General features: G+C 46.4%; 1 protein-coding gene across 8 annotated transcripts in view; it reads right to left on the bottom strand.

Moving 5' to 3' along the window:
* ldlrad4a (low density lipoprotein receptor class A domain containing 4a) overlaps positions 1–12,500 on the bottom strand; it is a 54,664-nt gene that overhangs the window by 27,487 nt on the left and 14,677 nt on the right. For 4 of the 8 annotated variants that reach the window (XM_081705372.1, XM_081705378.1, XM_027022881.3 and 1 more), the window contains 3 exons: positions 11,115–12,500; positions 10,511–10,927; positions 6,893–7,039 (listed from right to left, as the gene is read on the bottom strand). The exon at positions 11,115–12,500 is cut by the window's right edge. In XM_081705372.1, the coding sequence (XP_081561498.1) occupies positions 6,893–7,039; positions 10,511–10,550 (187 nt within the window). In that variant the 5' untranslated portion in view covers positions 10,551–10,927; positions 11,115–12,500. The remainder of the gene's footprint in view (positions 1–6,892; positions 7,040–10,510; positions 10,928–11,114) is intronic. The other 4 variants (XM_035528777.2, XM_035528776.2, XM_081705384.1 and 1 more) reach the window with 4 other exon arrangements.

Here is a 12,500-nt window from a genome sequence, read left to right as displayed (position 1 = left end):
GGTTTTTTTTTTGCATTACCCATCTTAGAAAAATTTACTGACAGACAGAACACACACACCTCCACTGGCCATAGCCATTTCCTGCCATTCTACTGTGCAGCACACATGGACATGTGTTAAGCAAAATTGCATGTTTACATTTGAAAAAAGAAAAGCTATACACAGTTCAAGGAAGCCAACACACCCAGGTTTGTCCTCACTGACTGACTCACTTGGCTTTTACAAGCCTCCTAGACCCCTGCTACAGCCTCCCTGACCACTGCTACATCCTCCCTGACCCCTGCTACAGCCTCCCTGACCCCTGCTACAGCTGCCCCATCTCTATGTCCCCACACCATAGCAGTGGTGTACACAGTTTGGTGTATAAACAGAACTGAATCCCCAATCACAGTTTTGAGCTATTTAGTGAGAGCTTCTTGAGAGCAGTATGACTGAGATGTTTAAATTCCACACATCAGGCCTGATTAAGGAACACGCAGGCATTCCACAAAACGCTGTCCACAAATATATGAGGTGTAGAAAAATAAACTTAACATCTTTAATCTGAAAGCTTCTAATTTGTGGAGAAATTCAGACCTGTGTGTTGGTGAAACTCCTTTTATGTGGTTAGCAAAGGTTGGGAAAGAGGCATTGTAACCCAGGAGTCTCATCCCATCATTTAAAAAAACAACTGACTTGTTCAGCAGTTTGGTTTGCAGGAAAGTTTACAGCTGCTTGTAGTTTACAGTGTTTGCAGTTTACGGCTGCTTGTAGTTTACAGTGCTTGTAGTTTACAGCTGCTGGTACATTTACAGTGTTTAACAGTTATAACATCCAACCCAGGCCTGCATGTCACACAACTTGCAAACAAAACACAGATTTGTACCTGTTTATGCTAAATGGCACAAGACGTCAATAAACTGTGTTTCTCTGCTGTTGCACCAGACTGGTTTGTCACAGCATTTAAATCTCCTTTTCAACCTGGGGCTGGACCTGTAACTTAGACCCTCTCTGACAGTCTTTGTACTGTCAGAACAAATTCCACTTCTGGAACCATAATTAAATTCAGGACTACTGGCAGTGTGGCCATCAACGTTCCTCAGCGATGTGTAAAAAGGACCATCTCTTGGCACTCTTTGGCCCTCGGAGACAAAAGATGTACACGATAAAAATGTACACGATATTTCCAGAATGCGGAACATGCAGCCTGTAGTGTAGCTTTACAGTTCCCAGTGAGTCCAGATCCTCTCGCCTGCTGACAGTGGAGGAGATCGATGGAGCAAGTTCAGCCGTGCCTGTGTAGGCAACAGCAGGAGAGCAGTTGGAGCATAGCTGGTTTGGGTTGCTAGGATACCGGAAACACGGCACTAGAAATAAACCACTCAGGTGCCTTCCATGGTTCAGCGTCTGGTGGTCTGATGGACTTGTGCAATGTGTTTTCTGCAGTAATATCGGCTGGCTCATGGAGGACTAGGTGTGGGACGAGTCATCAGTGACACTCTGGACGATTGCCGCAACAAAGCTGAGCACTGATATGGGTGGGTTCTCCAAGGCAGCGCCATAGTGGAGGGGAGGTCTCTGAGGTGAAGCCACAGGTGGAGGTGAGGTTACGGGCACAGGACCACAGGTCAGCGCTCATCCCCCACTGCCAACGAAAATCCGCACCGTAAACCCAACGCCACTCCAGCATTCACAACATGTGTGATGCATTCAGATACTCAAACATATATTTATTATTTTGTGTTTAGGCATGAATGGTAAGTTCTTGTTAATATAATGTGGCAGTTACACTTCTGCAGAAAACAAACAAAAATCACTGTATGACACACCCAGCCACCTCAACATGCAGCCTGCTGAGGTACTTTCCACTGCCTAGTAACGCCACCTCCTGTTCTAGCAAAAGGATAATTATACTCATAACTCAGTACGATGTGTTTATTGTTTTAATTTCTTCTCACTACTAAATAAGTGAGAGAGGGTCAGAGTAGGTCTGATACTGCAGCAATAGTGCATCCCTTACAACGCTAAGCCAGAAGTAAGCACAAACTGCATGTAGGCTTTATTAAACACACAGTGTGTTTATCAGATCTGACAGTGAGCTGGAGGCAGGACTTTTCCTGATTGGATTCTTAAATAATAGGTACAAATAAAGCTTCTGTGTTGTACTACTGCTGCCTATTATTATTATTATTATTATTATTATTATTATTATTAATAATAATAATAATAATAATAATTAGTCACTCTCTGTAATAAGAGCATTTTGTTTGAGTGTGTGTGTGTGTAGTACGCAGTGTTAGAGGCAGTGAGGGAGCAGGCGTTCTGCGTGCTGCAGACTCAGTGTGTGTAGCTTTTAGGAACAGAGAGCACAGACGACCGAGGGGGGTGTTATTTTCACCACCCACACAGAACTGACTACCTTCCCAAACACACACACACAGGCAAAGGGGGAGAAACAGAGAGAAGCAATTTATGGTCTGAGTAAAACGGACTTCAAGAGCAGACTGAAATTGTTAACGTTCTCTCCTGTGATGTTCCCAGACACAACAGGATAGAGCTGTAATGTCTGCCTCATGAGAGTCTACTCTTACTCTTCTCGTGCACGCACACACACACACACACACACACACACACACACACACACACACACACACACACACACACACACACACACACACACACACACACTTTCCTAATCTTGGCAGACTGCATCATTTTCTATTCCTCACTCAGTCAGTCTGTCCCCTGCTGAACACACTTCATGTTTTTGGCTTTTTCTGAGAACAAACACATTGCCCCCTCCTTCCCTATTTGTCAGATGCAGGAAATAGGTAGTGTGTACATGTGCGTGTGTGTTTGATTAAATTGGTAGTGCGCACACACGTGTTTTATTAAATGAACACTGCACCCCTGGAACAGTACACAGATGCATGTAATTCTCTCACTGTTCTCAATGAAGCAGAAACAGTGTCAGACTTAAAACCAGTGCCAAGCATCTGAGCTCCACGAGTCTGAAGTCCACAAGTCTGAGCTCCACAACTCTCAGAACTACAAGTCTGAGCTCCATGAGTCTCAGACCCATGAGTCTCACCTACAGAGGCCCTGTGCATTCCTGCCTTATTAAGTGTGACATCCTGGAGAGGTGTCTCTGTAACGCTCTCCTAAAGACAATCGTTCACAAAAACAGTCCCCATATGCTGCCTCAGCAGCACAGAAACAGCTCATAACCAGCACCTAAATGCTTCATGAGCTACAAAGATTACACATATACATCTTAACATACGAAAGTATTTATTAACATAAATGAAAGTATTTCAGTAGAGCAAAAACTAGAAAAAGAATGACATCTCATGTGAGTAAATATGATGAATAAATAAGTAAATAAATTGTCTAAACCTGACTGTGTCACTCTGAGCTGCAGTGGTCATTGTAAGATAAGAGATACAGCAGCATATCATACTGATATACTAAAGTACATGACATACAGAGTGAACACAGGTGTCCTAGCGTGGACATCCCCCATTGCTCAGCTCTAACCCTCCTCAGCCCTGGTTCTATATTTACAGCAGACTCTCTTATCGGCATATTTATCAGTATGACAGCATGTCTGCTCCCTGGGAATCGAACCCACAAACTGGGTGTTGCTAGCACCTTGTTCTACCTGCTCTACCAGGTGAGCTCTGACAACAGGATCTGCTTGTGTTCATACCTGTGTGCAGAGACTGTGGTGAGGCCTGTGCATAGCAAATGCTATCAGCTACACCCGAGACGTATTAGAGGTCAGACCATATTACACAAGCTCTATTGACATAGCACAGCGCACACATCACCAAATGGTCATTCATGCAACCATGCATCTAAGAGCTGGGAAGCTTAGACGGAACGACATGAATGAAATCTGACAGCAGCATTAATAGCAATAGTCCACCACCTGATCCTCCTCAAGTTGAGACACTTATTGCTTCAATCACATATTCCAGCAGTCTTGCAATTTATAATGCTGGCGAGACCAAGCTACAGGTTTGTCTGAGAACTTCTTTTCTTTAGTATTTGTATAACTAAATTACCAGAACATGAGATATGACAATCATGGATGCAGTTTAACTACGGTTAAAATACTTTTGAGGTGTAGCTTGTTTAGTTGCATTTATCTGAATGAGAGCTTAACTAAATTACATTCATTTCTAGCATAGCAAACAAATTTTTTTTATTTATATTGCAGAAACAAAACAGAATCTGAAAGAAAGCAATAACAAAAAGTCTTTGAAACAAGAATGACATGACAATTAAATATAAAAATAAAAAATACAAAAAAAAAGTATAAACATGTATATTATATAACAAAAGTATAACAACTCATTAACATACATGTTATTTTATATTAAAAGAATTTATACAGTATCCATACACGGGCTCATTCATTTTTTTTTAATTTTTCTGGAACATTCTGGTAGCCAACTGCCAACATTGGCAAGCTGTTATTGTAGATCATTAGGTTTGGGTATAGTAGACTCACAATCCCATATTGACACTCGCTAAAACTATTCACAGGGCTGAAACACCACAAACTGTAACTGATATGTTGGCTATTAAGACTCTGGCTGCCAGAAATTCTCCAGGCATCAGCAGGAACAGAAGCAGCGACATGTCTTGATAAAGCTTACTCTGCTCCTGTATAGCTGTTTCCACCCCTGTGAGGCTGGATATGTGTGTGGGTGGGTGTGTGGGGGTGTGTGTGTGTGTGGGGGTGTATGTGGGGGCGTGTGTTCTCCACCCCAGTGAGGTCAGAGTCTCCCCAGAAGCAGCTCCTACTGAGTCACTGAGGGAAACCAGGCTGAAGGCACTCAATGTTTCTCACACGTCTGGAAATCCTCCTTGTCCTACACCACTCTGAATCAGCAGTGTGTGTGTGTGCATGCACGTGTATGCGCACGTGTGTGAGCTGTGGGGGTGGGGTGTGCACACACTCGTGTGTGTTTTGTGGAGGTGGGGGTGAGAGGACCCCTCTGCAGAAAGCTACACTGCGAGCACCGGGACATCCCTGACTCAGCCAGACGCTCACCGTCTAGACCGTATTCATGATCCATCTGTCTGAGAGACACAGCGAGATGGCAAACTCAGTTAGAACTGAAACGCTGCCTCTCTTTGTCAGCTCCTCTCCTCTTTCTTCTTTCCTTGTTTCTCTCCTTCATTCCCTCTTTCCTTTCTGCGCAAAAATCAGCAGCCAGTGAAAATTCAATCATACTACGCACGCACATACACACACACACACACGTGTGTCAAATACACAAATATGCACACACCTCTGAAATAGCCACCATCCACAGACACTTTCATTAGCATGTGAGCCAGACTGCTAAAAATGTGAAGTACAGCAGTTGGTGCAGCTCTGCTGGAAATGAGAGAGAGAGAGAGAGAGAGAGAGAGAGAGAGAGCACAAGAGGGGCCCCTCATACAGACAGCAGCACAACATGACACACTGGAGAGTCAGGGTGGAGACAGACAAAGAAAGAGAGAAAGACACAAAAGGAAAAAGAGTCTGGGAGATTGGGTGAAAAAAGGTGTGTGTGTGTGTGTGTGTGTGTGTGTGTGTGTGTGTGTGTGTGTGTGTGTGTGAGAGGCGCACCATAAGGGGATAGGGAGGAAGCAGACTAGGATAATAAAGGCTCAGCTGTAAAGTGTTTTTGTCGAATCCTGAAAACTTGTTGAAACATAAACCTGGTGTCCATCAAAGACTCCGCTATGCTCCGCTCTTTTGTGGCAGTGGCCTGAACCTCAGCCATCCCCTAGCCAACGAGCCCATTAACACAGGCACACACCAATACCCCTCCAGGGTCCGTCTGCATCGGACACAGAGGAAAACATCATTACTGTTCTCATCACTGGCAGCAGTCTCGTGAACACATCCAGGCACTCACGCTCACACACACACACACACATTTCCCTCATCCAAGAACACAGAGACAGCCCAAATTTGAGCAATGAGAAAATGACGAGTAATTGTATGGAATTTAAAACAAATGCAGACGCGTTAGGCAGTTTAGGGGAGCTCAATGTCTGGACAGTTTAATGACACAACTGCCAGTGTGAGGTGAGCTGTACTTTATACTTTATGGGAGACAGGGGAAGTGTGTGCGTGTGTGTGTGCGTGTGTGTGTGTGTGTGTGTGTGTGTGTGTGTGTGTGTGTGTGTGTGTGTGTGTGTGTGTGTGTGTGTGTAGTCTAGATTACAGGGGGAAAGTTCACTGGCCAGTCGTGGCTGCTGTGTGATAGAGACCATCTGTTTGCTGCTCCTACAGAGTTCACTCGGAGAGAGAGAGAGAGAGAGAGAGAGAGAGAGACAGAGAAACAGGGAGAAAGAGTAGAACTAACTCTAATTATGAGTGGGTTTCACATAAAATCACATCAACAGGCGATCCACCTTGTGCTTATGGCGACGACCAAAAACTAGCTGGAATTCAACCAACTAAACCAAATAACCACGTAGCTAAACCAAGTCCATAGACAGCAAAGGCAGAGAACAGGAGGGAAAAGCACACTTTCACCACACTTCCAGGCAAACCCTGTAGCCTGATCAGCCCACTCGAGATTTGAGGCTTCACGACAGCGTACAGCATCACTGAAAATGTCCCACAGTTGATGCAGTGCAGGTGCATCAGAATACAGGATGGTGTCAGCAGGACATGACGTTCACACACACACACACACGCACACACACACACACACACACACGCACACACACACACACGCACGCACACACGCGCGCACTCAGACATTTAAGCAACTTTCCGAAAACATGCGATTGCGACTGCTGGGGGCGAGCCAACAGGTGGGCTGACTGCAGCTCTGGGTGGAGACAGCTATAGGGGCTGGGGGGGTGGTGGGTGGAGAAGGGGGCAACAGGGGGCACTTACCCTGGTGCGGGGGGGAGGAGGAGGGCACCACTGGCAGGACGGGGGGACAGCTCTCCTCATCGCTGTGGTCACCGCAGTCATTCAGCTGGTTACACAGCAGAGAGAGCAGGTGCAGACACCTGCCGTTGGTGCACTGAAACCTGCACCCTGCAGTGAGAGAGAGAACAAGGAAGAAAGGGGGAAAGATTAGAGAGAAAAGAGAGAAAAAAAGAGAGTTTATTACAGATTAATTGATTTATATATTTTTTAGCATTTTTAAAAAATGACACCAGTGGTTTTAAATCTCTGTTCTCCCCAGCCTGAACACACTTTAATGTTTCCTGTAATCTAACACACCTAACTCAACTCATCAGCCAATGATCAGAGGCCTTCATGAGCTATGTCAGGTGTGCTGGAGCAGAAAGTACCCAGACATGTGCAGTGCCAAACCTCCCTCAGCCAAGGGACCCACGGAACACACAGAAACGACACTAAACCTTCGACCAGTGTCAGGAGAAGTAATTAATTTCAACAGAATTTCTGAGAGAGAACTGAGAGAGAGCGAGAAAGGCCTGGGGAGGTATAGGTCCAGAGGTACAGGTGTTGTGAGGTGCTCCACTGATGAGTCAGTTAAAGGAAACACATACCAGACGCATCGAATAATTCACCACAAGCAGGTACCTGCAGCACACAGCACAAAGTAACAATTACAGCCACACCTGGGGCGACGCTTTCAACATAAACAGTTCCCTCTTCCAGAACATTCAGAGTCCCATAAACGTTACCCACAGGGACGTTGCTCCTGCTGCCGTATTGAACCTGCGGCTGAGAAAGTGCATTACAGGATTCCTGGATCTCATTATGTTTTCAGACAGACTGAACCATCAGACTGTTCTAAATCTAAATTCTATTTTAAGATAATTAGAGTGTGAGTATCCAGTGTGACAGTCAGGTTTAAAATAAAACCATTCTGTGTGTAGCTGTTTCAGCTTCAGGAAGATAATAATAATAGCAAACAATCCAACAATCACCAAAACGTTTACCAGCAAATGTATCTAAACAAGTTCCACACTCATCCAAAAAAGGAAGTTATCTACGGTAACATACTTTTTGGAGATCTGCTGCTGTTTAGCTAATCAACCCAGTGACTCCAGCATAATCTAACATAAATCACCTGCGGGGCTTTATGCAACAACCAATCAAACGCCAACTAAAGAAAGCTATTTGAAAGGTGGCAGTTCTTCCAGGGAAAAAAAACAATTTCAACCCAGTGATGTAGTCTGAACCGGTCAGGTCATTTTAAGGCACACATTGCAGTGTTTCACGTGTGTGCGTGCACGTGTACGTCAGCTCTGACTCCTTGGTGGCAAGGTCAGCGGCTGTGTGTCCACCGTTAGCAGTTGGGGGTTAGCCGTGTGGCAGGACAACAGTACCATCAGCCGGGGGCTAAATTTAGTCTGAACTTAGGATGCTGGAGTGGCTGAGAAGGATGTGACAGTGGTGGAAGAGTCTTGCGTCTGCCACGACGGCCTCTGACCCCATGACCCACCACTGGCTTTGGCACTGCTGCGGAGCATATGGGGAGCGGGACTGCACTCAGGGAGACGGGACAGAGTAATAACCGCTGGCGTCCAGGGCCTGGGGCACGGCCTAGCCACACTAAAAAACAAATAATTTTAATATAATATAATATAATATATATATATATATATATATATATATATATATATATATATATACACACACACACACACATACACACACACACAATTTATTTATTTATTTTATGTCCTTGATCTTATTTGGACTTTTGTCTCTCGCATCTGTTTTGTCACTTGCAACACGCCTTTCCCTCCCTCCCTCCCTCCCTTCGTGCGTCTCTGTCTATCACTGCCTCCAGGCTTTGACACCCTTATGGGAAAAAAGAGAAAGTAAGCAAGAGATACAGAGAGAAAGAGAATGAGAAAACTAGCACACGAGACGCATAGTTGGTGTGGTGGGAGGGAGAGATGGTTTAATAAGGTGTAAGGGATACTGTGTGTTTGACACAGTGTGAAGGAGGGCATGGTTGGTACAGCATGAGCAGGGTGTGGTTGGTACGGGGTGAGGGTGGACATGTTTAGGACTGCAAGATTCAGGGCGTGTTTGGGAGGGTGTAGCCAACTGAAGCTCGTGTTTCCAGGCTGCCAAGTCGTGCAGGCAGCGTGTGGCGTGTGGCACATGGCTGAAGGGAGAGAGCAGGACAAGGCAGTCGACTCAATATGTTCCTGCTTCATTAATATTTCATACGGAAGGAAGCGAAAGTTCCACACGATGGGGTCAGGACCCACACATCCTGCGCACTCAGCCACATTTCAGACTACACAACCAGGATCCTCAAACTGACAAAACAAAACTCGCAAACTAATGAGTTCTACTCTGCACACTCCAGAGCAGTGTGACAGGCCAGGTCCAACTCTGCACAAGAAGGAGAAACAAAAAGAGAGAATCAAAGAGAGAGGGGGGGGGGACACAATCGACTGCCCAGTGTCTCAACTGAAGAAGAGCCTCTCTGTGTGTTAACCCTGCAGGCACTGACATCACAGACATGTGCACACACACACTGAAGTCAGCACAGGCTCTCTCTACACAAGCTGAGGCCTCCCAGAAATCATAGGAATCACCCTGGAGACCACATTCAAAAGGCCTCTACTCCCAACCACCACTTTCCCAGCAGACAGACAGACAGACAGACAGAGACAGACAGACAGACAGATAGATAAGGCAGAAAGAGAAAAGGAGAGAAGAGAAAAGAATGAGTTAAAAAGAGGAGAAGAGCCAGTGAAGGAATGGGGGTGAGAGAGGTGAAAGAGAGAGTGAGTGAATGAAACAGACAGAAGGAACGAGACAGAAAGAGAGAGTGGGAGAGAGAAAAATATCTGAAAAACTGAGGCAATACATTAAACGCCACAAACTCCAGCATTCTGTTGCTATGGGAAACCATAACCAAATTAAGTTCATTACATCAACTAAAAATCATGGCAAACGCACACTAACTGAACCACACTGTATGTCCACTTATGTCTACAGACAAATGAAAACTAGTTAACTGAACAGTTCACCTTTCAACCCCACCCACCTCCCGGCAGTAGCCCAGCAACCCCAGCACCCCCATGGCAGTATGAGTGACCGGCGCCGCTGTGGGGCATGAGGCCTGGTTTTTACCTCTGAGCTTGGAGAGCCTATAGCATTCCTCTGGAACTGAACGTTCCGGCATTTCTGTCCTCCCTGCAATTAATAAAATCACAGAACAGGGTGACCCGGCTCGGTCCGAGGGCCCCGCAGTTGCTAAAACAATATCCTCCAGCCTGGATCTCTCAGGGGTTTCTGTGTGTCTGGAACCGTGTTCTGCTCCAAGTTCAAATTCCTCATCTGATATTAAAAAATTGCACACCGGCTGGTTTTTCCAGAGTCAGCGTCTGGTTGCCCCCAGACAAGGACAGACATAGCGATTTCTGAAACCATTTTTATTTTGTTCCTAAAATGTAACAAAACACTAGTGATGTGGTAGGCGTGCTTGTTTGAGAGCCAGAGATCAGGGAACACAGGGTGTGCTTTCACAGAGTCATGTCCCTCTCTGACTCTTACGTCGTCTCTTACCTGTGAAAGTGTTTGTGTCTGGATAAGCATCTGTCTGCATACTGCTGTTGCAGTAACTCTTCTCCCGGCACCTTCAACCCGTCCAGTAGAGGGCACTCTGGATGAGCAAGCATGCTTGGCTGACCTCCATTTTGGATCCTGCAAATCTGAGTTTCCTCACACAGAGAGAAAGGGTGGGGGTGAGAGACTACACCAGACTCTCACTACTGAGGGAAGAAATCACAAGGGCTTCCTATTCTTGCAAGCCCGGGTGAACTGCCATGGCCCACAATGCACTGGGACAGCGAAGGAGGGGTCTGCCACCCCAGATGGGGAGGAACGTTGGCTCAGACTCAGGCGCTGATTGGAGGTTGGGCCGAAGGGGGCCGTTTCGTCCAGTCTGCAAACGAGAGCATTCCGTTCTCAGGCACAGGGGAGCTGAGAGAGAGAAAAGAAAAAAAAAAACAGGAATGAGTAGAAGGGAAAAAAGGAACACCGTGAAAACACAATGAAATGCGAACGAATGCTGACCCTTCCTTGGCCTGCACCATTAGGAAGTGAGCAATATGGAGGCTATTCAAAACAGAATTCAGGAAGTTAAAGAAAAAAAAAAAGATTTCCCTACCAAAGAGTTTTGTGTGTTTGTTCAGATGCAGATCCATGGCAGGGTAGCACTCTGAAGTCTTCAGATAAACATGGCTGGGGGTGCTGTGCACCATGGATCTGCACTTAAAACAGGATGGAGGCACGAACAGGCCACATGTCACGATGAGAACGCAACAGTGATGAGAGTCAAAAATACTACTGCAGGAGAGTCAATACTACTACTGCCGCCTTCAGCACTGTGTGTGCACTGTGGGGGATGTGTTGTGTGGATCTTAACTATAAAAGTGAAGGTCTGGTTATGTCGTCATAAGAACAGAAATGTTAATCAGTTCGTTAATCAGTACTATATTTATGTTGTACCAAATGTTCCCCAGAGATTTTTGACACTCTGTGCCTGTGTGGTCTGTTTTGGACTCCATTCAATCATTGCCTCAAGATGCTCAATAGATACTGCCATAAACTGTGCGATTTGAAGAACACGGGAGACCATTCAGCTGTTACCGCAGAGAGCATTTGTCTGCAGTTTGACAGCATTTCAAAGTAACGGCCGTAGCAAATCCTGCACAGTGAGTTATGAACAAGGTGTGCCGTGGCGGGGCAAAACTTTGGAACCCAAGCTCTCTCTGTCCGGAGCACGGGCTGTTTTCGTGGTCTGACTGACGGCTCCGGTCAGCTCCTCTCCCCTGTGCCCGGGCGCCGCGGCTTGCAGAGAGGAACTGCGCTGAGTCACGTGCAGGGCTGACCGGAGTCGCGGGGCTCGTTGCCAGCGCGAGAAAACATCAGGACTTCCTGAAAGCCCGCTTCTGAGTCACTGGCATCATTTGAGAGGTCTCTGGAGAAAGCCGCAGGTGTCTCGACTCTGGGGTGGCACGAAAAAAAGCGCGAGTCACACGGATCACAACGCTCCGTGGCGTGCGCGCGCACCAAGGGTGCTTGGATTTACAATGAAAAGAAACAAACGATTTTCGATTCTAAAGTACAGGGTGGTTAAAAACAAAACAAAAAAAACCCACCTTCATCACAACCCCCTTTGCCTAGTCCACGTAAGGCTCGGCTCAGTCTCAGGTGCTATAGCAACGAAGCCGCTTTTCCCCACGACGACGGGAGGGGCGCCCGGGGAGCTCGCGCTGTCATTCTGATACTGATATATGCGCGCGCGCGCGAACACGTGTCGGGGCACGCAGGCAACTTACAAAGGACATGACGTGAAAGCGTGAGCCAGGAGCTATTACCAAAATTGCGCAGTTAACGGACCTTTTTATTGTGATCGCCACAGACATCTGCATGAGTGTTTTTTTTGCAAACAGACTTAGCGCGAGGGCGGTGTGCCGTTGCCAAGGCCCCGGTCCTCTGTCGCGAGGCAGTTCAGCTGAAAGTCGTCACCCTTGATGGACACCGACCGTGC

The sequence above is a fragment of the Electrophorus electricus genome, chromosome 2, assembly GCF_041902795.1.
Source record: "Electrophorus electricus isolate QZ-2024a chromosome 2, ASM4190279v1, whole genome shotgun sequence".
Lineage (NCBI taxonomy): Eukaryota > Metazoa > Chordata > Actinopteri > Gymnotiformes > Gymnotidae > Electrophorus > Electrophorus electricus.
This window is presented reverse-complemented; position numbering and strand designations above follow the sequence as displayed.